This window comes from Drosophila persimilis, unplaced genomic scaffold (assembly GCF_003286085.1).
Source record: "Drosophila persimilis strain 14011-0111.01,24,50 unplaced genomic scaffold, DperRS2 tig00000124-arrow-pilon, whole genome shotgun sequence".
Classification (NCBI taxonomy): Eukaryota; Metazoa; Arthropoda; class Insecta; order Diptera; family Drosophilidae; genus Drosophila; species Drosophila persimilis.
The window spans coordinates 8774952-8802700 of record NW_020825294.1 but is presented as its reverse complement, the minus strand read 5'-3'; the positions used below and the strand labels follow the sequence as shown (position 1 = coordinate 8802700).

The 27749-nt window shown below is 47.4% G+C and overlaps 1 protein-coding gene across 3 annotated transcripts in view; it reads right to left on the bottom strand.

Moving 5' to 3' along the window:
• LOC6596614 (protein spire) overlaps positions 1–25326 on the bottom strand; it is a 39833-nt gene extending 14507 nt beyond the window's left edge. For 2 of the 3 annotated variants that reach the window (XM_026987941.1, XM_026987942.1), the window contains exons 1-3: positions 23926–25326; positions 13328–13419; positions 365–482 (exon numbers count right to left, since the gene is read on the bottom strand). In XM_026987941.1, coding sequence (XP_026843742.1) covers positions 365–482; positions 13328–13419; positions 23926–24577 — 862 coding nt within the window. In that variant the 5' untranslated portion in view covers positions 24578–25326. The remainder of the gene's footprint in view (positions 1–364; positions 483–13327; positions 13420–23925) is intronic. The other variant, XM_026987944.1, reaches the window with a different exon arrangement.
• Positions 25327–27749: the final 2423 nt, after the last annotated feature.

Here is a 27749-nt window from a genome sequence, read left to right as displayed (position 1 = left end):
AAACTAAGGTCAATATCCCCTCCCCGGGCGATACGAGTACACATTTCTGTTTCATTTAGTTTCATTTATCAAAGTTCTACGTGATTCATGTGCCCGGGGAGATCTGGAAGAGAGACCTTCATCTTGTTTTCAGCTGTGCAGCTGTGCGGTTTGATAGAATGGGGTTTCCGCTCGAAGGCTGCTCTTCGAGGGATAGGCCCCTTCGGAAAGTGACTCAATCGCACAGAATATTGTGTGAATAACTATGAAACATTGCATCACTGCGATAAGTAATAAACGAACAAAGAAACACTCAATCGGAACAGTTCTTTCCCGATCTAGATGCTTATCCCTCTACACTATATACTCTATAGACTGTACTCACCATCTGCTGTCATAAAGTTGAACAGATTCTCGAGCTCCTGCGACATCTGGCACTCCTCGTCCTCGGGCAGATTGTAGTCCAGTGCGGTGTACACGATTTCCGCCATTTCGCTGATGATCTGCAGAGTAAAACCAGACGATCATTAATGATAATTTCCCAACGAAAGCAGACACTATTGAAGCAGAGGTTAAGGCCGCCGTTTAAGCTCAACGAGCCATCATAATCTGCATCGTGTAGTGCAGCTAGGGTCCCCCGCGATGGGGTCTGTCCGAGAGGGGTAGAGGGCCTCGGGGTAGGCGCCTTGACAAACAGGCAGTTCATTAAACTGACACTCTAATTGGAGTTGAAGTTGACGAAGCTTCGTAGAAAAGCGACACACGGCAACAGCAACAGCAACAAATAAACACTAATTGTTGTTGTTAGCCGAGAGCTGGGAAGTTTTAGCCCGATCTGAAGCTAGAGTTCAGGTGCAACAACAGAGCGACAACCGAAACGAGGCAGCTCCAAACACCCAAACCAAACCGAAACCCAAGTGCAGTGTCAGCTGTAAATGCTGCCCCTGCCCCAGCCACAGCCCCTGCCCCTGCCACTGCCCCAGCCCCTGTCGATTCACTTTCACTTTGGCGTTGGCGAAAACACTTGCCGAAAAAAGCGCCGTACACCGAGTGTTAAGACATAAACTGAAGAAGTCGTTAAATAATAATTCGCAGCTGCCTGCCGGCAGACACCAGCGCCAGCCACCAGCCACCAGCTCAATCTCCATCTCGACGTGGGTCGAGACGACGCCCACACACCTGGCCCTCCCGGCGCGGGGCATTATGGCATAGCTTCCGATCTCATCCGTTCAATCCGCATCCCTCCTTCTGTCTTTCCTTGCCCCCTTTGAGCTGGCTGTTCACATGGTTTTTGTTTTTATTATGAAAATTAAATGATAAAACATTGTGACAGCTGTGCATTCGATTCACTTGGGGCCCGGCCTTAGGCTGGCTGGGATTTCTACAGCCACAGACTGAGACTGAGACCCGGGAAGGGACTGCAGCCTCTAGCCACTGAAGAGGCTGACAACAAATGTCATTTCTCCGTCGGCCCTTACATCATTTGCAGAAGAATTGCAGCTGCAGTGGCAGTGGCAGTGGCAGTGACAGTGGCAGTGACAGTTGCAAGCGCTGAGTGGAGGGGAGTGAAGGGGGGGGGGCAGACATACTCGTAATTAATGGGAAAATTATGGAAAAGGTGCAAGCCAAAAGTGGCACGTTGAATGGCCACATACTCTTTCGTTCTTTAAGAACTACTCAATGGGGGTTTCCTTCCGTGTTCGCCTCTACCTCATTCTGGGCACCCTCTAATCAGAGTACCCCACTGGAGTGGATAATTCCAAGCGACTTCTAAGCAGGAACCATCCATCATCAGCATCGACTCTTGAGAAGTTTCCCATGCAATTAGCAGAGGGAACAGAACAGAACAGCACAGAACAGAACCGCCAGGGATTCGGAGTACGGAATGTGCATTGTTGATGATAGCTCCAAGGGGAGGCCGAGGGCTGGGGCTGCTCGCAATATGCCAAAGGGGAGCCGCAGTCGTTCCCACTTTGCATACACTCGTACTCGTATCCAGTGCAAAAACGAAAAAAGTATAGGTTTATGGGGTCTTACATTTAAACAGAAATGTAGAGGGTGCGCCAAGCCGCCACCATTCTCACCAAACTAGTCTCTGGGACGGGGACGGGGACTGAGACTGTGGCTAATATCAAAGTTGAAACCTGGCAACATGCAATGCGGCAATTATAAGATAGTTTCCAAAGTTCCATTTCGGTTGGGCCCACAGCCACGGAAACAAAGGGTCCCCCAGTCCCGGTCGCAGCTCTAGACCGCCCCTCCATGGGCCCAGGGCTGTCGTCGCCGTTTGGTGTGCCGCTTGTCAATCTTGTCAGTTTAACCTTTCGCCTGACCTCCATGCCTGAGGAGCTCCCCTCACTGGCTATTCTCATTCTCTGTCTGTCCCTCTCTGCTTGCAGGACCATTCGTGGCAAGTGGCGAGACGAGCCAGGAGGCCCGCTGTCCGCTGTCCACTGTCCGCTGTCCGCTGTCCGCTGAGGTGTAAATATTTGAGTGCACTTTTGCTCTTTCGGTCTGTTCAGGGGTGTGTCTGGCTTTTCTTTCGTTCGGTACAAGCCGAAAAGTGACTGGTGACTGGGGACTGGGAGAAAGGGCACTCCAATCCAATCGAATTTCCTTCCTCCAGAGCCACAGTCATCCATTATGATGGTCCATTGTCTCATGGGCATCTGCAGGAATCATAAACTCTCTGTCCGACTGTCCGACTGGGCCTCTGTCCTGTACTCGTTCGTGCCTGGGACCTCGGACAGGTCTCCTACTGTTTGCCCACTTGACTTGACCATTTCCCAGTCGAAGAAGACGGCCGAAGACGGCAGAAGACGGCAGAAGACGGCAGTCTGTGGCTGGCTGGCTGTGTTTCTGTCGCTATCAGGATTCACATTTTATGCAATTGTTTCCATAGAAAGAATGCCGTGTATAAATACACTCCACCACTCCACTACTATATATATATATATATGTATATATAGCCTACACTTGTAGCTCTCGAGTCGGTCGGTGCAGCGAGCGGCTAGACCTGGCTCTGGCTCTGGCTCTGACTATGGCTTCTCCTTCCAGCTCTGGACTATCTGGCCAGTCGTGATCAATGTTGGCAGCAGTAGCCGCAAAAAATGCGACGCCAATGTAAAGCAGCATAAAACGCTCGCTGGGATCGTTCAGATGGGGTCTAGGAGACTGGGGCGGTGGGGGGGAGGGACCAACAACGTTGACAAGGCGACGCTGGCGACAACGATTAAAATCTCTGGGGAGACCTGAACAAACGGCCGTACAGGGGGGTTACAGGGGGGTACAGGCGGGGGGTGGGCACAATGAGAACTGGAAATATTTTTGTAAATTACAATGCAATTTTATGCCACACAAAAGGTTTAGTTTTTGCTTCTTGTTTTCTTATTTTTCCTTTTATTTTTCCTCAAGTTTTTCTCCATTTCTGTGGCTGTTGCTGTAGCTGTTTTGGTCAACTGCTGGGCCCCCATTAAGCACTTTACATTGAATGTGGCAAGATCAAAGTGGCTGAAATTTATGACCGCAGATACGAGTACTCGTACAGAGATACTCTCTGAGGCTCTGGCCAAGAGCAGGCTCTGGCCAGACCAGACCTGGGCCTGGGCCAGGCCAGTGGGTTGAAGGAAACAACCGGCAGCTGCCGATGCCGCCGATGCTGCCGCTGGAGAGCAGGTTATACAATTTTAGATTTTCCAGTTTCTTTTTCTCTTCACTTCACAGCTTCACAGTCAACGGGCCTCGGCTGCCAGGGGGAAGGGGGGAGGGGGGGAGTGCGATAAAGGAGATGGTAGGAGAGGCCAATGAGTATGCATGTTTGACCCAAATTCAGGCCGAGAGCCCCACAAGCGAGGGGCAGGGAAGTACGGGAAATACTCGTATGAATATGAAAGATAGTGCTTAGGCGTGCACAGCGAGAAATATAGAGGAAGATTGTGGAATGTCCATCTGGGGTACAACGATCGCCCGCGCAAAGGGATGCTCTATATAATATATAGATTGAGGGTTACCCCTTTCGACTCTCGCACCTCTTAAAGATGGAAGTATAGGATAGGATAGTATAGTATGCTTTTTTTCAGTGCATGCAGTGCAGTGCAATATGTCATCCCACAATTATGTTCTCCTCTTATCATCAGGCAAGCCCCAAGCCCCTGCCCGCCTCCCACTTCTGCCTGGCGGGGAAAGTGAATGTGAATACGAGTACGAGTACCAGCATAGATACGTAGGACGCTAGGTGGATAGTGCTTGGTGGTTGGCTATTTGTGGCGGCTGTCTTGAAATAATATTTGCACATTTTGCCGGGACGGGAGCGCCTGCAATTAGCCCCGACATGATTATCAGCCGGAGCTACCCCTCCCTTCCCCCCTTACAGTAGAGGGGGGGCCCTCGCAATTGTCGCGCACCCGACGACCGACCGACTACTCGTTTGCCTCGGAAACTCTTGCGTTTGTTTCGGCACAGACGTGCGAACTGGGTTAATTTTCTATATATATACCTATACATATACATAAATACGATCTACGCTATAGCTACGATTGTACTTTACGATGTCTTGGGGAGTGCTTCACACGATTCGCGATCCGCGATTCGCAACGCGCTTGCCAAAGCAGCAAAAGCCCAAACTGTGAACAGCAATATTTTTCACATTATTTTCTAGCAATGTTGCTCCAAGCTGGTGTATAGAGATCGAAGCTGGCGTTTACTGAGAGCACACCATCCTCCATTCATGGGGCCATTCTCATGGCTCTCCATGGGAACCAGCCTCTCTTTTGCCCCCCTGCCTGCCTGCTATCAGAACTCCTAGTGCAGTTCCGGTAAGTCCGAGATCGGATCAGGCCACCTGGAAAAGCCTCTCGCGGGCACTCAAGCACTCTCGCACATGGACGCGAAGAGCACTTAGCGCTCGCACACAAAGCACACAAAGAGATGGAGGCTTAGAGATGGAGATGGAGATGGAGAGATCGATTGAGATTGAGATTGCGATCGAAGCCCTACAGCAACAGGCAAGATCAGGCAAGATCGCCATCAAAGTTCCCCAAGCGTCAAAACAGACCCGACAGACGCATCGATAATAATCGATGGACAAGTTTCGGAGCGAAAGAAGGAGAGAGCCAGAGAGTTGAGAGGTGGATCAAAATCCCTAGCAGCATTATAACGGAACCCGAAACAAAACGCTAATTGTACACGCCTCCAGAACATGACTCAAATCAAAGAAATAGCATGGCCGAGGGGTCTTAGCCTACAAAATGCTGCGAGTGTACGTACAATATATATTTATCAATATTTGGGCATCTACGGAGGGGGCGGGGTGATCACAAGGGGGGCGTGGGGACTGATGATGGGGACGGTGAGATAGCACAAAACGCTGGCGTTTAATTGGGTAATTGGCTCAAGTACCGTACGTATTACCACCAGCAGAACAGCCAAAACAGAAATTGAAAGACTCGCGGACTCGCACATGACTGCGGAACCACAATCGAAGAACCCCAACAGCCACTGAGCCCCAGCCACAACTCTACAATAATGCCACAAATGCTACAATAATGTGCGAGTGTGTGAGCCGGGCTTATGAATTGGCCAAGTCCGTGTCTGCTCCAGCCTCTAGCCTCCAGCCGCCATCCTCCAACCTCCATCACTGCCATGGCAGAACCGAGCCGCACAGAATAGAATGGTCTCCAGCTCGGGAACGACTCGTGACTGGCGACAACCAGTTGCTGCATGCAGCAGGCAGCAGGCAGCAGTTTCCCATGACGGGCCAAACTGGACGTCAGACGAGGCAGGAACAGCAGGAACAAACAGTACAGGCAGGTCCCGAAAAATTAGATATATACTCGCGCTCGCACTCGCACTCGTACGTTCGGTGTATATATAGGAAAAGTAACTGTTACTCTCCCAAGCGAGCCAGCAACTTGTTTGGCGTCTTCTTTCCATTTTGCTCAAAATATTGTACGCTTTAGGCCACGATGCCTCATCGAAGGAGGGCTCTCGAAGACTGGATACCCCTTCATTGGGGGGATTAGATGGATCCATATATATATCCAAGATATAAGAAATCCCTGCGCAGAAAACAAGGAATTTAAGTACTTGAGACCATCTTATATCCGAATAACAGGCAGATCTCAAAGAACTCATCGTAAATAAACGTGGAATACTACTATCCAATGGTTTTGAGTACTTATTTCACGGAACCTTCCACAAACTGCATCCATCCTTCACGCTCCACCCGTCCAATCCACAGGGTATCGGGAATAGAAAAGACTGGTTCGCTTTTGGAGTGCTGTTGGGGCCTTAAAGTGGCAAAGCAATTGAACAAGTGGGTACGAGTATCTCTGCCTCTCTCTCCTTCACTCTCTGCCAGCTTCAGCTGTCTTAGAACTCAGTTGGAGCTCGGGAGGCTTGGAGGCTGCTAGGCCAGCCCATTGAAGTGATGTTTTAATGAGTCCTTTATCATGTCCATGTGGCATGGCTGGGCTCGGGTTGAAATGGGATGGTAGGGTAAGAATTATGGCTTCATTGTGGGCCTCGGAGAACGGCGAACGACCGATTCCCATAGATTCGTTTGCATTTATTCTAATTTCGAGGGTGCCACCACTTGAGCGTTTCCACAGATTCTCTTGTTTGCCTAACGGTCCCCCCAAGGGGGCGGCGGCAGGCGTCAAATATTGACAGGCATTCAATTCAAAATATTTCCCCGATGTTTGTTTAGGTGCCCAAAAGTTTTCCCCCAAACGTGCCTCGGTCATCGCCGCACACAGCGAGCTGGAGCTGGAGCTGGAGGTGCTTATGGCGATGGCGTGGGGCTGGGGCACAGCACTGCATGCAATTACAGACGTCCATAAATACAATTGCTCCGAAGAATCAGCACCAAGTGGCGGCCCCGACCCCGGCTCCGGCTCCGTCTGCGACTCCAAAGACAATTCCAGTCCAGCCGCTCCAGCGAGCCATGAAGTTTGCCTCTTGGCTGGGCAGGCCTCAAGCGCTTCCCCATGTCCCATCTCCCATATCCCATATCCCACTCCCATTCCATCATCCTCCTCCCCAGACCCCAGACCCCAGACCCGACAACGTTTAGTTGATCGACACTTTTATGTTGACGTCGTGCGCGTTGTCATCGTCATCCTCCATCCTCTTCGTCGTCGGCGTCGTGGCAGTTCTGGTGCTGTGCCTGCCAAGCAATTGATTGATTCTATAGAACAATGGGAAATGGAAGAGCGGTGCGCCTGCGCCTTCGCGAGCCATCATCGAGTGGCACAGTGGGGCCAGAGATGCTCGAAAGTGGACATGTTTGATGGAAGGAAGTAGCTATCTGGGATCTCTGGTGAGTTCCAGGGCAAGCAATCATTACTTTTCGATGTACTTTAGAAATCTTCAAAATTAAAGCTTTAATCTTCAAAAATGTATCTGATGTATCTGATTTGATGCATTATTAGGTACATACTTATCCGAACACTTATCCGAAACTCACGGCATAGTATTGAGCATAAAATTTTATTGTTGAAATCGACTTTGTCATATTCCACATCGTATTAATAAATTAATATAAAAAAAACTATTCAAATGATTTGTAATCTATAACAGGAAAAGGTATTGCACTTGGATCCAAAAGACGCTTGATTGTAGATCATAAAACCATCTCCTAGTTTTAAGAGAGTTGTATGATCATTTTTTGTCACTTTAACTGTTTTAATGAAAGAATTTTCCCGTCACTAAAAGCTATGTAATTTTCGAGGCCAAATATTCCACGGATAGTAATAATCGAAGTAGAAAAAGCACCTAGATAGCGACTGTTGGTTCTTAATGATATTATCCCACAGGGTACTATTATAGGGGTATATGATATGATATGATATATTTGAATATATGATAACCCAGAGCTTGGGCTCTTATCGCTCTTGGATACTCGTTTACTCCACGATCGCCTACTCTTGTCCCACTGTGCCAGGTTCCGCTTATTATAAATGCGTAGAAATAGCACAGAGCGTGGCCAGAGCCAGAGTCAGAGCCAGAGCTAGAGTCAGATTCAGAGCCAGAGCCAGAGCCAGAGAACCAGAGCCGCAGCCCGGGAACCAGACGAAGCATAAAACAAACGGCGAGGCACTCAACCAAGTCGCCTTCCAGAGTGGAGCCAGTGGCAGAGCCAAAGCCAGAGCCAGAGCCATGTGGCTGCCATTGTTTTTGGAGCTACTTTTATCAGACAGCAGCGGCAGCAAAAGCAGCGGCAGTTGTTGCCACTTGCAACGTTTTTTTAGATGTTGCTGCTGCTGCTGCTTGGGCTGCTGCTGGGACTGCTGCTGGTGCTACTGGAGCATAAGGTACCCCCACCCGGACGAACCGAACCCATAAAAGTACAGGCGGGCCAGTTAAATGGAACAGGTAGGCCAGCCAGCTGTTCACGCTCTGAAAACAAAAACGGCTATGACTTATTTCGGCTCTTGCTCGCTTTGGGCCGCTAAGGTCTTAGTCACTCCGCTGGGAGCACACCCGAACTTGAGTCAGGGCCCAAAGTGTTTCATTTCAGGGGGAAATATTTGCAGTAAATAATTGTGCACACTTTCGGGACTGGCTTTAGTGCCTTTAGAACCTTGATCTGCGCCGAGGTTTGCATTGCCTGAGTGCCCCCCGAGTACTGTATCTCCACCGAGGGGGGGCATGACCAGGTGTTGCTTCATTCTCCGCTCAATCATTACCCAATCACCTCGCAAAGAGTACACTGTCCTGCACAAAGTTGGGGCCGTGTGCGAGTGCCATCCGATATCTATGACAATTTAGGCCACGGCTTCTGCAGTCCGTACTTATCTATTGCGGAGATATGGAAGCTCTTTACACGAGACCCGAGACTCGTAACCCTGACAGCCAAAATGGGGTTTGTGGCTTCTTAATGTAATTCATATTTGTTTTGTTTAAACAATGAGCGAAGAAGATTGCTGCCTACACCTCAAGGGTTGCTCTATTATTCATAGAATTTTGTAACATTTCTTTGGACCTTGATTAGTGGGAATCTCAAGGGGAAGTTTGGGCCAAACCCAACTGGAACTCATGCGGAATGCCCTGCCCTGTTTCCCGTTTCCGATCAACTCTTTCGCCAGTCGCCCCTTTAACCCAATTAAAGGAAATTAAAGCCCCCCAAAAGCGACCAAAAGCCGTGTCTCGGTGTCTCGGTGTGTCGGTGTGGGAGGAGAGGTAATCCTATTTGGCGGACCTCAGACTTGCCTCAACATCTGTCGGATGTGTCGGCTCTGCGGGGCAGGGATCTGTGGAGCCGCACCCGAATATATATTGGAAAACCGTAAACCAATTACAGAAATGCCCCCCCTGCGAACTGTCAAACGCTTTATTGGTTTTTCCTGCATTGTAAACTCGACTCCACACGAGTACTGCGGGTATTTATGGCAATGCAAGCGCAACAAATGGAGGGCCAAGCCCTTATCCAAGCCCCTGGTGGGGCGGGACGGGGGTTGGGACTTTTGAAGGTTTTTCTCTCAGTGTATGTGTGTTTCCCTATACGCAGTCGAGTGTGGCGAAGCGCATCAGCATTCAGCTGGCAATCCGCGATATAGATTACAAATTTCTGGCGACCTTAGTAGGTTGATTTAACCGCAGAAATTCGCCACAGACTTCCTAGTCCCCAGCTGCCCCCGAGCCGCCCCCCAGCCGCCAGCCCACAGCCCCATTTGGCTGTCATTCAGTCAGTTAGTCAGTCCGTTAGTCAGATCACGAGCCACGAGCCCGGAAAACCAGGAGGCAGTGCCGCCGAGTGCCACTGCTGACGGTCTTGATGAAGTCTTCTGCGGTTAGTGGGCTGCCACCAGTAATTTGTATCCATAAACATATCTCCATCTCTATCTCCAACTCTATCCAATCCCAATTTCCCGTACACGTATGATCATCAATTTTTGTATTTATGCATAATCCAACGATCTGCTGTCTGCTGTCTGCATCACGCTTTGTCATATGATAGGTGCCATAAGTTCCGCATCGCTTTGGTCGGTCCTTTGGGCAATTGCATAACCCGATAGTTAGTTACTTGAGGCCTCATCTCCACCAAACTACTCGGCACCCCTCCCTCTCTCTGTGGCTCTCTGTCTCTGGGGCTCTGGCTTGGGAATATATACAAGTATCTGTGGCCAAAGCTGCGACGACTCAAAACAAAGGTCAAACATGTTTAAAGTGCAGTTCGAGCGGAAAATGTCACTGCACGCGCTGTCACTCTTAACTCTCAAGCAAAGGCGTCTCTCTGCCTTCGGCCGCAACTTTGTCTGTGTCTGGGTCTGTGCCCCTGCCACGTACCTCTTCCACTGGCAATTGTTTTTTCCACTCAATTTCAATTGTTGTTCGCCCCCACCCCTCTCACACTCCCTCCCCCTCCCCCTCCCCCTCACCGTCCCCCAACCCCTTAAACAAATGAATATTTTTGCGCATTGCAGTCGCACTTTTAACGCCCATATTTTGTCGAGGGGGAGGACTGACCTTACGACCGAAAAATCTGCCCCCCCCCACCACCGCCATCCTCCTGGTAATTTGCAATTGTTGTATAATAATGTCCAATTTGAGCTTGTTTCAGTCGATGAGCGAGTGCTGATGGATCGCTGGATTCATCATGGGGGCTGGTGATGGGCTGTGGATGGGGACTGTATTAATTGGGGACCCTCTGTAATGGCCATGTTTTGGGGAAATCACTGTCTGATAGGGCACGATGCCATCGCTTGGGGATGGGATCTGCTACACGTGCAGAAAAGGCCACCCACAACCGAATGGAATAATGGCATTGTAAATGCTGAAAATACTTCCGAACACTAGAAGGAAATGCTACGATAATCGGTCTGCTTTGCAATAGATACGATACATAAGTATCTAAGGGATATACATAAGTGCTTATCTTCCAATGACAGAAAGGGACAGAAAGTGTAGAACAAGGAGCTTGTCAAACATCCGAGAAGTGGCTTCCATTCTTCTCGTTTTCTCTTTTGTAATAAATCGAGGAAAATAATTTTAAAATTGTGGTCCCACTGGAGATTGTACTAGTTTATTTTTGTTGAATTTTGGATATGTTTTCTTTTAATATCCAACCCATTTATACCATAACCCATGCGGGATCAGCAGTAATAGTGATTGTATGTCTTTCTTGGTCCCAATTATTCGGTTTAAACAGTTGTAAAACAATCAAGGAACAACATTAGAGTGGGGTTATCAGAATCCACAATGGTTCCTAGAAGAATGGTTAAAATTTGCTCGTAAAAACTAATATTTGAAATGTGAATACGTGCCTTTGACTGTACATATTCAATGGCTATGCTTTTCCCAAGAAAATCCACCCATATTTTCACCGTTTCCCCGCTTTTCATAAGCAGGGGTCTTGTAGGAGCGTAAATTATAAGAATCTTAAGGCTAACCCCATCTCGACATCGACATTCAGAAGGCCTAGGAAATTTCACATGGAACGAAGACAATGGCAGTGCCTCATACTCGCAAGAGGAGCAGACAGGGGGGGGGGAGGAGGGGTGGCAGGGACAGAACATAAGGAACGAACGACCTCCATTGAGTGGCAGCGAAACATGCATATTTCTCACACACACCCATTACATGGAAACAATCGCGGCAACACTTAATTGAAAACGGCATCTGGGGAGGGGGAACAGAGGCTGCAGAGGCTGCAGAGGCAGCTCTCTTGTGGGGCATCCCATCCGCATCCCGTCCAACTAAAAGATACATTAAAAATGTTCAGGCGTAGAGAAACTTCGCGCTTCCATGTTACGATCTTCTGGGCCTAAATGCAGTTGGTAGAGCCGCTGCCGACGACGCCGCTGCAGCACCAGATGCTCGTTGTTTTAATTACCTTACCAGCGATTCAAGCCTGCCCCCCGAAACCCGGCAACAACAGCTACTAACGATCATCATGTGAACTCTCCTCCGAGGGGGGACCGGAGTGGAGCGCCTGTGCATTTCCTCCGCTCTTTGGCTTCGGCCTGAGCTTGGGAACCGACCAGAAAACCCTCGAGTGCATTCTTCGTGGGCTTTTCAGAAAACACTTTCGCACTGGCACTGGCACTCGCACTCGATGGAGGAGGAGGGGGTGGGCACCGGGCACTGAGGAGTTTTCTGGGCATGTTGAACATCTGCTAAAATCGCCATAAAGCCGCTGTGTGCCGCCAACACTTTCACACATTATCCCAGGGCTCTCGCTCTCGCTCTCCCCTTCATAGTCGCCGTCGCAGTCTTAGATGTTGTGCTGGTTGTACCTCATTTTGCTTTATGGCCTGTTAAATTTGATGCGAGCCGAAGAGCGGAGAGTAGATTCCTTAGGTTGATTGAAAACACCATTGGGGTACCTCCACTTCTTGGCGCACGAATAAAGAAAACCAATCATGGGGAGCTCTCTGGGCTCCCCGAAAACACATTCGAATAAATAAAAATAACGTTATGTCTGATATTCTGACCATCGAGCGACCGACTGCCACTTTCTTTTGTGCGCAAAACGGAAAATCTCTCAATGGGAGACAAAGATATAAAAGAAAGTACTAACAAGGGGAACCCTACATTGGCAGCATCCTTCTATTCAATGGATTGGAAGATCATTTAATGAACTACTTCCTGAATCTTTAGACCTTTCTCAACCCAATATCTACCTTCGTTCTGAAGAAGATTGCGTACCCTCTGGGCATCCAATGATCGGAGCCACACGCGTAGATTTTAGTATTTTTCACTCAGTTTTCTTTCAATACTGGTTCTATATTGAAACTATACTCGATATTCCTGGCTCTTCCTATTCATCTAAAACCCAAACAAACATTCGCATTACTTGAAACCGTGTTATTCGAAAGGAAGGGCCGTTCACTTATTGGAAATTGTTATAACGAGCCAACGCCGCGACGTAAAACACATAAAAACACACCATTAAAACTGGATGATTGGTCTTTAATTAGTTGAGTCCAATTTTAAGTGCAATTCAGAGACTTTTAAGCACCAGAAGATCCACCTGATGGGAATGCCCAATGACGGACTGGTCCGCTTTGATCTGCCCTGCGAAACCACATTTCCCGGGCCTCAAAGTGCCCCTTCTATTATCATAAATCATTAGAACTTAATTAAAACTCGAACCGGAACCGCAGCAAGACAAGACATGACCATAGACACGCGGACAATCCATACGGAATGAACTCATTTGAGCGAGCTTTACGAGCCATAATTCTAATCTGTAATCTCCAATCTTTAATCTGTGGGGCACTAAAAAGAGTTCCCCCCCAGTCCCCCCCCACCACAGACACGTGAGAGACAGAAATAAATACGAGTACATGTCCAGGGAATAGGAAGAAGAAAGAGCAGCCCCAGCCTCCATGGGGGTATCACTCACCTTTCGATGCGAGACGACGAGCGGCGTGTGGTGCGGATGATGGTGCTGATGGTGATGGTGGTGATGATGCTCGTGATTGTTGTTGTCAAAGGCTGTGGAGTAGACGAAACAGAAATGAAGTGGGGATTACGATTATGGCAATTGTAAAAATTGTGAATAATAATAATAATAATAATAATACGGCATAAATATGGCCATAATCTGGGGAGGGAGAGGGGGAGGGGGAGGGGGAGGGCGGTGGGGATTCGGTTACAGTCACAGTTTGGACAGTTGGCGGGAAATCATTTACGAAACCATAAACGAGTCAATCGCAATTAAGCAGAGCAGAGCAGAGCAGAGCACAAAATGTTCACCTTTCCAATTGCATTTTAAAATATGCAAAAATTCCCGCCCCTCTCCCCCCCGGCACCGTTCCCCGTGATCTATTTTTTTCCTGGCCTGAAACTTCCGCAGTGTACGGTCGGGCCGGGCCAGACGAAGCCAAGCCCCAGCCAACACAACAACAACAGACATCGTAATAAAACCTGGAACGGGTTCAGCAATCATAAACTTGTTGTGCAGACGGACAGATCGGTTCGGAGCGGAACGGGGGGGGAGGGGGGACCGCTGGCAGGTGACCAACAGCATTTCAACGGAAAATTGTCAATGAACAACCCACCGAAACCCCAGACAAACCCCAACCCCCAGCCCGACATGAGCAATTGTATTATAAGTTATATCTCTATCTCTGCACACTCCGATACAGATATAGATACACAGATACACAGATACATATCCATAAGGCGCTTTGGCATTTTGTTAAACAATTAAATGCAATTTAACAGCAACAACAACAACAACAACAACAACAACTAAAGCAAACAACAAACAGTTTTAAAAATAGTTGACTCAGCCCCGGGCCAAGGTGCTTTCAGGCTGGGTTTCGGTTTGATTTGCTGACCGGCCGGCTTTTGATTACAAACAGACCCCAGTCCGCAGTCCGCAGTCCGCAGTCCCCCGCCCCGCCCTGCCCTCCCCCTGGTCGATTCGTGGCAACACGGCCCAGCAATTCCATTTTGTGGTTTATTAAGCGTGACTCCGTGGACAACGGTTCCAGCAGCAGGTACGCCAAAAAAAAACAATCGGAAACCCACAATAAAATATTGCCTGTTATTGGAACAACCTCAACCTGATTTGCCTAGAGATAGTGGCATAAAATGGAGTATGTCCCACACTTGCCATTCTTCCTGGAGGATTGGATCCGCTATGATTCATTCATTCAGCAGCGAATTACCGACATGATCTTGGGCCCCTTTGGGCCATTGTGTTGGTTCCGCATTCAACTTTTGAACCCCAACCGCAGGTGGAGGCCTGGTCGGCGGGGGTCACACAACCAGAACACAGTTTTCGGAACCAACAAAAACATGGCGCAGAGCAAGAGATGAACTCAAAGGCACAGCATGATATCATTGTGGTGCTTTATTGTCTCCGGCTGGCCTGTCCGTCACTTTCGCAGGAAATGAGGCAAGCACAGGCTTCGGAAGAGCCAACTCCAGGGACGGGAGGGGGCGGGACCCCGGGACGGGGCCAAACATTCCATCATGGAGGAGACCTCTGTCAGATGCCCATGGAACATGCCGCGACTTATAATTAAATAACAAATTTGAATGCTCGCCAGGCAGAAAGGCAGGCAGGCAGATGGGCAGAAGGCGGTTCCAGTTAATAATTAATTGACATTTAGCAAAGAATTTCAAATGTATGGCAGGCTGTCGAAATTCGCACAATTTGGGTTTTATTAATGCTTGATTTATGGTACGGCCTCGCGGCTTTTTGCGGGTGCCTGCGAACATGTGCTTCTGATTGACTTTCGAGCGTTAAAATTTGAAATCTTCAGCAAAGCCCAAGTGCTAGCGACTCGGCTTAGAGCCAAGCGGCGACTTGTGTTGTCAAAAGCTAAAGACTTCGCATTGGTATGGCGGCATGCTCGAGATCCCCACGAGATGGATCAGCCCAGATCTCTCGTATAATCTATGTCGATTAATCTACCGGATAGGAGCTGAGGGATTCAGGGGAGATGGCAGGAGATTATGCAGGAAACAATCCTGAGATCATTGCCTATTTCTACCCGACTTGTGAGGAGATTTACCCAGAGACATTTCAGATACTTATAGTAGATACATCTAAGGGTTTAACTGATCTTAGGATGCATCCTGTCTTTAAACGCACATATTCTACATATCTATCTTCAGATCGTTGATGATTCATGCACATACAGATGTATTTACGAAGGAACCCCTCTAAAAAAAGGTGGCTTCTGTTCTTTGAACCTCCCAAAGTACTCCTAACCTTTCTGTAATTTCGACAATTTCAGCTTACTTAGGAAATTCTATGTACAATGGGTTTCCTCTGAGATTCTGTGATTTCTTTCTCCGCACCTCTCATTTTTGAAGGCACTTTGCAAGTAAATATTAGACAGATCCCACGAATTACATATAACGACGAGATTAATGACGAATTACAAATAGAATGCCATAAAAGAATGCCATATAGAAACTCGATTAATCTACCGGATAAATGATTTGTCATTTAAAAATTCAATTAAACTGAAAAGGGATTGCCATGCCCCTACTTTAGTGTAGAACTGTTTGTACCATTATTATTAATACTATATAAGGTACTAGTTAAAGCACTAGCAATCTTTATAAGCCGGAACAAACAGAGCTAAGGGCTCGAGTTCTAAGCGATGCCGGCGGACGTTCAGGTGCTCTTCTAATGGCAGGCCATTAGATGACCGATCACTAGAGGAAGGAAACGAAATATCGATTAATATCGAAATAAATTGAGCAGAAATAAGCACACACCGTACATAACTTCTTTAAGCAGTGATTGCGGAGTTAAGATTGAATGAAATTACTAAAATTGTGGGCCACGCATGCAATGGCCATAAAAAAAATGAAAGAATCAAATCAAATTTCGTTATCTGGCGATGAATCACCGGACGACCAGTGCGTCAATTTGCAGTCGATTAATTGGGGATCCAATACTCGACCCAACAGGGCCTCCAACAGAGAGCGAGAGAGGGACACCCACATACACACGAGCTGTATCTGTGTATCTGTATATCTGTGTATCTGTGTTTTTGTACTTTGTTCGGTGAGCAAAAAAAATAGAAAGAAATTGGTTAACCCGTTCTGATAAGATTAGATTGCTCGAAGAGCCCTCGAAACATTCGCTTCTCGGCCCGAGTCTTTCCACGGGACGGGAGAGAATTGCATTTCCGACTGAAATTATTGCGAATAATCGAAATGGAAATGGAAATGGGAAACGCTGTCTCAGGGTCAGACAATGGTCTCGGACTTTCCTTTAGTCAAATCCAATTAATAATAATAAAGCCGAGGCACTTGGGCTAACTGACTTTCAATTGTTTGCTCAGCCCTCCCCTCCTCCTGTTCCTCCTCCACCGCCTGCATTTGATCAGGTTCAATAGAAATGTTTTTCTCCCCTTTTTTTCGTAATAAAGTTTTATAAATGTGATGGCTGGTGGCTGAGGTGGCTGAGGTGGCGGCTGTGGCGCTGCTGTGGTGCTGCTGGAGTGCATGCCTCTGACGGTTGACCAAGTGGCCTCATGGCAATTTACTTTCTAATGTCAGGAGAAAAGTCATGTGCATGTCAACAGCAACAGCAACAACATGAGGCCAAGACGAGACGAGACGAGTCGAAGCTTTTCTCAGATACTCTCCCTCGTGTTTCATTTAATATTTGCACTTTTTATTGATGATTTAGCGAAAATTCATAGCCAGATTTCTTTGGCTTTTGTCGCAGATTAACTTATTGATTAATTAATTAAATAAAGCCAGAGCCCCAGAGAGAGGGACCCAAAGAGGCGTCAACAAATCGCAATCTTCGCTGGCGTTTCCCACATTTTTGGGAGCGCGAAGTGGAGTGGAGCAGAGTGGACTGGAATGGAATGTTTTGCGTCTGGGGACTGTAATTTGCATTACAACATCTTTAAGATATTTAACCATCAAATGCGGGCCCTGGGCTGTGGATGAGTGCCTCCACTCCACGCCTGATTTGATGTTTTCTGTTTTCTGTTTGCTCACAATTAGCTGCAAGCCGCCTTCATTCCCCTTCAAATTATAAAACAATTAATATTCGTGAATGAATAATGAATCGGGAAGTGATAGATAGTCCGCAATTAACTTAATTACAGGCGTTTTGGCTCTGCGAGCGATTACTAAACCAATTTCCAGATGATCGAGCGGAACAGAGTTGTGTAATTTTACACAATTTAATGTAGGCTTAGAACGGAACGAATGAACGTTAATTGAGGGGGGATTACCACTCCACCCATCTACCATAATCGTACGTGGAGTCCTATGCAACCCTGAACTGTTGAGTGGTCTTTGCTTTGACTTTGATATCAATCATCTATGGCAAAAACAACCCTTATTAAGGAGCAGCGAGAGGAGCAGCGAGAGGAGTAGCGAGAGGAGTATCGAAAGGAGCTGTGAGAGGAGCAGCGAGAGGAGCTGTGAGAGGAGAAGCGAGAGGAGCAGCGAGAGGATTAGCGAGAGGAACTGCGACAGGAGCAGCGAGTACCCTACACGCCATTCATGTTGTTCTTGCAATTCTTGAGGAGTCTCAGCCGTCTCGGCAGTCGGTTGTGCTCACGATCTATTGGATTCGGATTGAAGTATCGCTGTTGAAATCTTTTATCACTCGGCAAATACCAAAAATATGTTTGATGCAGTAAATATTCACACAGACAATGCCCATTCATATTTACAAAAGAATCCACATCGCGCCATGGTAGATCCATCATAATCTGAGAGACCATGATCGTAGTATCCATCGAGTTCCCAGGCTTCTTGTGATTTAACATCATAAAGACAGTTCGGTTCGATTGTGACCACAGTCTGGAGTCTGGAAACAATCCTCTGAATGGCATTCCGAAAGACCGAAAGACCGAAACCACAAAGCCGATCGATCCCCATTCTTCAATTATCGTACACTCGGATGTTGCGTAAGGCCCCCCAAAATGTGGGCTGGACTCAGACAAAAGGTTCCCCCTTATAAAGGCCTGGGCTGGACCGCTTTAAATGTCACTCTTGCTTTCATCTTTTGTCCCGCTCCCGACGGAGTGAAAGAGAAAGAAATTATAAATGTTTATGGCCTCCGATTCGGAATTAAAGCAGACAAATAGACGAACAAATTTGTAAAATATGCAGACTATGCAAATTTGCCAGCAAATTAAAATAGTTTCAAACTGAACCAAAGCCAAAAGATACTAAGGCCGGCCTCCTCCCCGAGTATCTGAGGAGTATCTGTATCTCTGCATCTCTATCTCTGGCTGTGCGCATGCGCACACAGCATACTGCTCGTCAACAGGTTGAATTGTTGTTTATGGCGATATTGCTGGTGTTGTTTTTCACTCGGCAGCCAGCGGCGCGCCGGCTTTGAGAAATGTGAAAGATGAAAGCGTAAATGCTGATTAAAGATTGTTTCTTTCTGTATGTATGCCGCATATATACATTTATATTGTAATTTCAGCGTCGTATGGCAGCCGTATGCAAAGTGAAAGAGCCAGAAGCAGCCTCCCCGGAGTCGGAGCCAGCGACAGCGCCAGCACCAGCACCAGCACCAGAGCCGGAGTCAGTCAATCAGTCGGTCGGTTAGTCGGCTATGATAACAGCGATACGGGGAGAGACAGCACCCGCTGCCGTCTGCCGACTGCCGACTGCTGTCTAATTTCACAGTCATCAAGTCGAGTCAGGCACAGCTCCAATCCCAATCTCGGCCCCAGCCCCAGCTCCAGCGAGAAAGCGAGAGTCTCGATTACAGTTTAGTCGCGCCTGCGCAGTCATCGCGGCTCCATGCTAAAATCTCCATCAAGGTGAATTACCCCAACCGAAGCCAGCCCCGCCCACGCCCACCCCAGGTAAATGTGTCAAAAGAAATTAGATCGCTGCAACCATAGAGATCCCATGGTGGCTCTATGAATGCCTCCATTATATAGCTGACCGATTTCGAAGGGAACTTCATTCAGTTTCAAAGATATCGTATTGTATTGCCATTTAGTAAAGATTACTCGGTGTCTGGCTTCAAGCCTTTTAGGATCACCCCTGATAAAGAATATCCGTACTTTCTGGTTCTGAATTCAGCTGAATCTGTTCCTCGAGGGATTGCTGAGCACTTGCCGGATCGAAGTGGAGGTGTTGTTTATGTGGCTGCCACTCGACACACATTCGATGCGAGTCTATGACCAGGTCTATGCCTATATATATACAGTACCTATAGGCATATATATATGGGTATAACCGATAAGATAGGAGTACGAAAAACAGCTCTTTCGATGGCGCATTTCTGGTTTATGGCTTTTGGCTTTTGCGTTTAATTGCATCAAAATTTATTTATAATTTAAAGAGTACGAATAAATATGGAAAGCACGGGACCTTGGCCGGGCATCTAACAGCTGTTGCTGGGGCTGGAGGTGGAACTGGAACTGGAGGTGGAGGAGGTATGGTATGGTGTTCAGGGCCACTCCGATCCGTGGGTCCACTTGTCAGAGACGGGACCCCACACACTGCCACAAGTGTCATCGGAACAAGAGATGAAACGCAGAGCCACAATTTGGATTATCGTTTGATTTATTGGACCGGCGGAGGCACTTTCAAAAGCAATCTCCGACAGGGTCGCACCCGCGGACAAACGATTTTCATTCCATTTCAAAATGCAGTCCCACAGTCGCAGAATTTCGTAACAGACAGACGGACGGACGGACGGACAGATGCAAACTGCACAGGTGGACAAGTTTATAGGAGAGGCCCAAAAAAAAACCATAAAAAAGCAAGCTACTTTTGGGTCTGGGGGACTGGGGAACCGCGATTGGGTTCAGGTTCGTGCTTATGTCATTTGCTGTCATTATGGAAATATTATTATATTAATTTGACCCCAAAACTGGAGCACAGCCAACAATAGGCAGCAATTATATTGGGGTCTGCGTCCACCACACCACATGCCATGTCGCTTGGGGCTCCTAAATCATAGGAAATGCATCTAATCTGAGGCGAACACAACACCACAAATTCCAAATAAATCGAGCCACAAAATGTTGCAAAATCGCATCGACTGGCACCTGGAGATGGTCATCAGCATGTGTTCAGTGGAATACGAAATATGATACTACAATTGGCTAATACAAGAGTCTTCAATCTGGGCCAGGAATATTCCAAGAAACGATTCCAACAAAGCGGCAGTGGATCCGCATACCCGCATTGTTTGGACCCAGTTTAGAGACATTTTTAAGACGAAATTAAGAGCAAACTCTGGGATTTTTTATTTAAAATAATAATTAAATGTTGAAATGTCATTGTTTTATTTGTCCCCGCCCTTCGGAGGTAACCCCTCCGCTTAGCCCAGAGCCACTACTGGGGTTGATTCGGAATTTGTTGGACAATTAGTTTCGTTATGATTTTGTTTGGGTTTTCTAGTTTCTAGTTTTTTGGCTGTGGCCCTCGTTGGGGCAATATTCGGGTGTAATTATTTATACATTAAACCAGTCCGAGCGACTGCCACTGCCACTGCGATGTTTTTTCACCACTCATTTCCACAGCAGAGAAAACAAGAAAGTCATAGACCGAGCGATGAAATGAAATGAAATATCATCATCACCCAGTCAGCCCGAACCCGAAAGTACGGCTACGTCTATGGGTAATGCGGCGGAGGGATTGCTTTTGGCTTTCTGGTGGAATCTTTAGCCGCTTTCTTCGGTGGGGGATCCCAGGGAGAAACTTCTTCACAGCGGCAGAACAGAATGGTGGGTGGGGGAATAAACTCAACGAAACAATAATCAACAGCTGATGAAGAGAGACAGAGAGATAGAGAAAGAGAGAGAGACAAGTGCAAGCAAGGAATATGGAGAATGAGAGAACCTACCACAACATTTTCCCCGATTCCGTTGAACTGCGCATGACACCTGACCTTGGGGTAGACCACCGACTTTCACTGCGAGCATTTTCCGCATTTTCCGCATTTTCCTGCCAGCCTGGTGGAAATCGTAATGGCGAGTTTGTGTGTTGACAGATTCAAGCGCCAATTTGGCCAAGAATTTATGGAGCCATCGGTGCAAGGCGACCTCCGACCCCCACTCTCCCCTCTCGATGGACGACCTCTTGCTGCAACGGCTGCGCGCCTAATCGAGGCGCCATAGGGCGCGGCGACCTGACGGCGCCGCCGACGCTCCCGTCACCACGGCACCATCTCCCACGCCATTTAATAGTCGTGGTCGTGGTCGCCATGGTCTCCATGGGCTCCACGGCGGGGCTGGGGCAGAGCACAATCAATGATTCGTTGCGCCGAGCGATGCGGTTGTCAGAAGCTGATAGACCGCGTTTCCGAACTCAAAGACGAGCCCAACCCAAGCCCAAACCCAACCCAAAATCGAAGGCGAAAATGGGCGGCAAGTTGAAAGCTTTAGAATGTGACCTGCAGAACGATTCCCTCGCGTTTTCAACGCCGCTTTTCACACGTTTTAATCGCTTTGAACTTGCTCGGATAACACCGAAGCACCGAAACAGAAGACCAAAAACCCATTAGAAGGTGCCATCGCATCTCGGTGTATCTCTCTGTAGCTCTGTGGCCTCTGTAATAACTTGTTTGAGCAGACTAATTGCCGCTGCCGGGTCTGCGGGGTCTGCGGGGTCTTTCGGCTAGAGGTAACCCCTTTGATATCTCTGACGCTCACGTTGACGAGCGGGTATCTAATGGGTTTGATTTAAGCTTCTAAATTGGTGGTAATCAAGGTGTTGCAAGGTGTTCTATTTGCCCCGAAGAAAGTTTTAAGATTCGACATTATCTCATCGTAAATGTCCTCTGATGGGAATTCCATCTACACATAATATGGACAGTGTACACTGGCCAACAGCGTTAGCAACTGCCTTGATGGTTCTTTCAACTCGCAGACGAACAATTTAATTAATATTTCCAGCCAACTTCCTGCTTCTGTATCTGTATCTGTATCTGTATCTGCAGCTGAGTGCGGGTATGCCCTTAAGAATAAATACCCGTCTCTGGCTAATTGCTTACACTCTTCTACTTATAAGAAGCCCCACTAAATTGGCCTTGTCGTTGCGGACATATGGCTATAAACAGACTTGGTCCATGGCCATAAAAAGACAGAGCGAGAGAGGCCTTAAGAGCATCGCACCGAAGGTTGGAAATGTAGTAGAATGCAATAGCCATTTCGGGACCCGAAAAGCCCCGAGTCTTGTGTGATCTGTGGGGCGGGCCACACGTGAGAGAAGATTCCATTCGAACCCCCACACAAAGACAGCCACAGATACATTTACCAATTAACGTGGCTTATCTAAAAGTCGATACCTTAGCAGGCTGTATTTTGACAGCATCGAATGATTAAACAATTAGCTGGGAGACACAGACTCAGACTCGGCCCAGACACGTTCTCCCAAAGAAAGATCTGGAGATCTGGGGACAGATCGGAAGATCCCTCATCAATTACAGAAAAATGAAGGAAAGAAATAGAGAAACAAATACCAAGCTGTGATGAGAAGGCAAAGCACCAACACCAGCCACAAAAGAAAGTGAAAAAAGCAGACATCTATACTCGCAGAAGGGGGATGGAGATGGGGGATGGGATGAGACCTTCTTCATGGGAGTCGCCGTTTACACTTTCCCAAGACAACACGCAATCAGACGGAGAAGCGGACTGGAGAAAAACCTCAATCAAACCTCGGCGGGCTGCATAACTTAAATGCAGAGGTCATCATCGGCTCCGTTGTGTGGGTTGTTTGTTTGGAAAGCGGTCACCAGCGATGCCCCGATGGATGGCACACGGAAACGCACATCAGGGCAACTGTCCGACAATAAAAGCCCCAGAAAATGAAAGAAGCTAACTGTAGCTTATTAAGTGAAAATGAAAGCGTTTGCTGGAGACGGAGACGGAGACAACGAGACCCCCAGATCACCCTAACCGGTTGCCAGGCCAAAACTAAACCCACACGCTAGTTTCCATCACTGTCACGGTGTAACCCCTAACCTCTGGTGGAGTAGTTGACAAAAGAAAAGCTAGGAAAAAACAAATATTCTCATTCCTCAAATTAGAACAGTTCCCCTTTAATTTTTAAAAATGTTTAAATAAACAAATAAATAAATTCGTGCCTTTAAGATTCCACTATAAGAATTATAGCCATGAAAATTATATGCAGTCGAACACCTCCGAATCTCAAGAGGAATTCGTGATATAGAATTAATTTTTCAGAATATAGCATTGCAGTGTTCTGGAAGTTCGTAATAGAGAAGTTCGACTGCACTGCAATATGTAAACCCAATACGGATCAGCTGATACGAGTACATACACAAATACATATGCAAACACAAATATAAAGGCAGATCAGATAAGAAATATCATGTTTATAGGAATAATCGTCAGAGCGAACAGATTATGCATGAAAAGAAAATACAAATATTCTCTGAAATATTCCAAAATTTCCAAGCGCGAGTTCCGAGTTCCCTGTGGCACCCTGTTTGCCCCAAAAAAAAGGACCCCCCCAAAGACCTCGAATTTCCTGCCTGTCGTGTGGCACGGCACATTCACTTACCTCTGTCGAGGGCTGCATTGCTGTCCACGCTGCTGGTGGCACTGTCATCCATTTGTGGCTGCTTCTGCTGCTGCTCCTGCTGGGAGGCCTCCTGCTCCTGCGACTCCACGAGCTCTGGCAGCCGCTCGGCGCCAGAGAAGTGCACATTGCCGTCGCGGTGGAAGTGCAGCTCGAAGCGGCTGGGAAGGTCGGCCTCGTAGTCCCCGCCGGACTTGTGGGCCTGGGCGGCCACCTTGTAGTAGAGGGAGCCGAACTGGTAGATGAGGGCCCAGGCCTGGTCCTCGGAGAGGGGGGCCTTGAACGAGTCCAGTATGTTGTTCAGGGTGACGCACTGCTCCGGACACGAGCACTGGTAGAATGCTTGGCGAAGGAGCTGGCGACTGCCGCCCGGGAGCATCGGGGCCCCCAGCCCCATGCCCAGGGTACCGTTTCCATTCTGGGTCTGGGTCTTGGCAGCTCCTTTGGAGTGCGTGTGTGAGATGATGTGTGTGTGGGTATGGGCCTGCTGGGCGTCCCCGTTGGCACTGTCCGGCGAGGTCGAGAGAAAGCCCTCCTCGGCCTCCGAGAACTTGCCCTTGGGCGCAGCCATGGCCTTGGACTCGGATGCACTCTGCGTCGCGTCGGCCTGCACGTCCATGTGATGCTCCGTCATGGCTCTATCCAGACTCGGGTTCTGGCTCGGCTGCAACGGTCCCCTTGTCTCCTGCACCGCTCCACATATAAGGAGATTCGATTCGGCTTTGGTCTGGTTTAGCCCGGATTTTCTGCGGCTGCAGAATGGCAGGTGGGTCACTCACGATTATCACGAACAATTGTTCGGGGCAAAACTGAACAGATATATGGGAGCACAGAAATTGATTTTCTCCACCACACAAGTGACGTTACACACAGAAATATGACGGGTACGGGAACGGTTACGGGTACGAGTAGTATGTGTACGTCTCTGTATATGTATGTTTGTCAAATCAGACACTGAACACTTAGAATTTTAGATTACGAGTAACACAAAAAGGAAATAAAATACTGGACGAAAACGAAAATCACACAGAGCGCAATGCACGGGCAGAACTATGTATGCTGTCGTCACGTTTTTATGCACTGTTGCCGTTATGTTCGCCTATTTGCGATGCTCTTTGCGGCACTTTTCTTTTACTTCGCTTCGCTTTGCGTTGCGTTGCTTTGCGTTGCTTTTCTTGGCTCTGGCTTATTTGGAGTCGCTTCTGCTGCTCCTGTTCCGAACTGCCCAACACTGAGCCGAGTATTATTCTTTTGCTTTTATATTTTATTTCCACCAGCTGAACGCGCACTAATTTTTAATATGTTTACTTTGTTTGAAACTGTAAGACACTGTGAATTTGATGTCAAGTGTATTTTGAAAATTGTAATTTGTCGTCTATCCGCCTGCCGTGTCGTGTCCGCTCGGTTGAGAGAAAAGTTTTGAACAAGCGCGCCAGCAGCGGCAAAAGTAGAAACAGACTCGAAAAGCAAAGACTGCTACGCGTTCGTTCGGTTGAGAGCGACAGAGAGAGAACGAGAGAGCATGAGAGACCACAAAGACAGGGAGAGGCAGGCAAAAAGCCGCTTGGCAAACATGTTTTCAATTCAACAATTGTCCGCTCAGCTGTTCGCTCTCTCTCTCTCTCTCTCTGCCTCTCTCACTTTGCATTTCTATTTTGATTCCGGTTTTCGTTGTGTTTGCGCTTCGTTCGGCTGATAAGAGCTTTTGGCTGTCTTTGCTTTTGGCTTTTCTGCGTTTAATATTTCGATTCGCCGATTCCGAGAGCGATTCGTGTTAAGGTCAGGCGGAGAGTCCGCTCAGTGGAGCTGCGGCGCTGCTCTCCGGGCCCCCAGTCACCGTAAAAACTCTTTGAGGCTGGCGGAAATGGCCGGGCTATAAAGAGTGCGGCTAATTAGATCCGAGTTAGTGCTCGTAGCTGATTACATTTGGGGCTATTTTTAGGAGTTTTTTTCAAGAAAGACATTGAGCTGTTGACTTAATTTGATCAAATACATATATCCGTCCTACATGGTGGCCCTATCAAAGGGTTGCAGGTGCTCAAGCGATGATCGTGTTCATTGTTGATCATTATCCAATCACTATATCTTTATATATATTATTATTCAGCCAATGGCTACTTCTTGAAGAATGGAAATAAGTTGGGCCTCGTTGGGCTCCCTTTCAAGGTCCTCGGGGACATTGGAAAACCGCGCAACATCCTCCACCGGCATCCAGCATCGTTTGTAAGGGATCTCCATCGCATTTTTACGACTTAATAAGCCCCATAAGTACGGCTCACACCGAGGACCAAGTTATGATATATGAGCCGTAAATTGAAACTTTATATCAATGCCGACTTGTTTGTTGGGGGAAAGATTTGCATACAGTATTATTACAGCATCGCCATCAGGCACCGGGTATCGGGCATCGGGCATCGGACATCGGGAATCGGGCATGGGGCATCTGCGGTAAACTTTAACGACTTGTTTTTGCGCGTTAATAAAAAATAAAACACAAACAAAATACATTTCTCTCGGTACGTGCATTTTATTAATTGGCAGCAACTGCAGCCGAAGCGGACTCTTCGTCCAGGGCCCACGTACGTAATCATCGAATAGCCATAAAAAGTGTGTCCTCTACTAGGTAGCACCGCACCGCGCACCACGCACCACGCAGCTGGCCGATGACGACACCATCAGCAGCAGCAGCCTCACCAGCAGATGCCACCAGTTGGGGCACCACACCAGCGACAATCACCATCCAAAGATACGGCAATTGTCTCGTTTTATGTGCCAATCGCTAATGAATTAATTAGCCACCAATGCGTTGGCTTTAGTTTCTATAAAAAAATAATTGGTAAGAGCGGAGTTCAACAGCCGCCGCCGCGGCGAACTTCAACCCACAACCACCGACCGCCATCGCCATCGCCCATGGCTGGCTGTCTTTGTTCTTGAACAATACGAGAACTTGACTTCCATGAATCATTCATAATTCGAACAGTCCAGAGCCACATGAAATGCATGCAGCCAAAGACAAGGCTCCAAACACCAGCAGAATAGACGGACTCGAAGCTATGATGCCCCGCAAACTGAAGCTCGTTCCAAAGATCTTTAAAAACAGATCTGTACGTCTATGCTACATAGATTTATTTTAGTGCAATACACTCGGAGTGTGCTCGCTAGTACTCGTTTGGTAGAACTAATGAGTCCCAGGGTCTAGTTCATGCTTTATTCCTTTATTCTATTATATAAAACTAACGATCGTTTTTGCAAGTTTTTTTTTTAATATTTTCTATACATTTTATTATGGTTTCTTTGGTAAGAGCAACGACTTTTTGAGATTGACCTTTCAATTTCAATGATCCATTCAAATACCGTTTTCAAGTATGGATCAAATAAGCACAGGAATGATTTCTCTTCTAGTTTTTATTTTGTTCGATTTTCCGTGCCACATTTTTAAAATCTGCCAGAGACTTATGTGTGTAATTTGTGGCCAATCCATTCAATCTTTAAATGTTGCATCGATTCTGATATTAATCTTAATTTTATCAGTTCTAGAAGTATACGAGGATATCAAATTTCAATCCAAATGAATCCCAATCGAGATGTACCTATCTACATTGGAATTTTAAGCTCAAGTCGGTGTCATTCGGTATAAATACGATACAATGGATTGTAAAGATATACTATAAATAGATACAAAATGATACAAATTATACGAGATGTGAATGGGACTTAAAAAGACTATAATTTTCGAATTAATTTCTAGATATCTCAAGAGAATTCTCCCTGTAACCCTATTTGCATTCCAAAAAAAAGGATTTCCC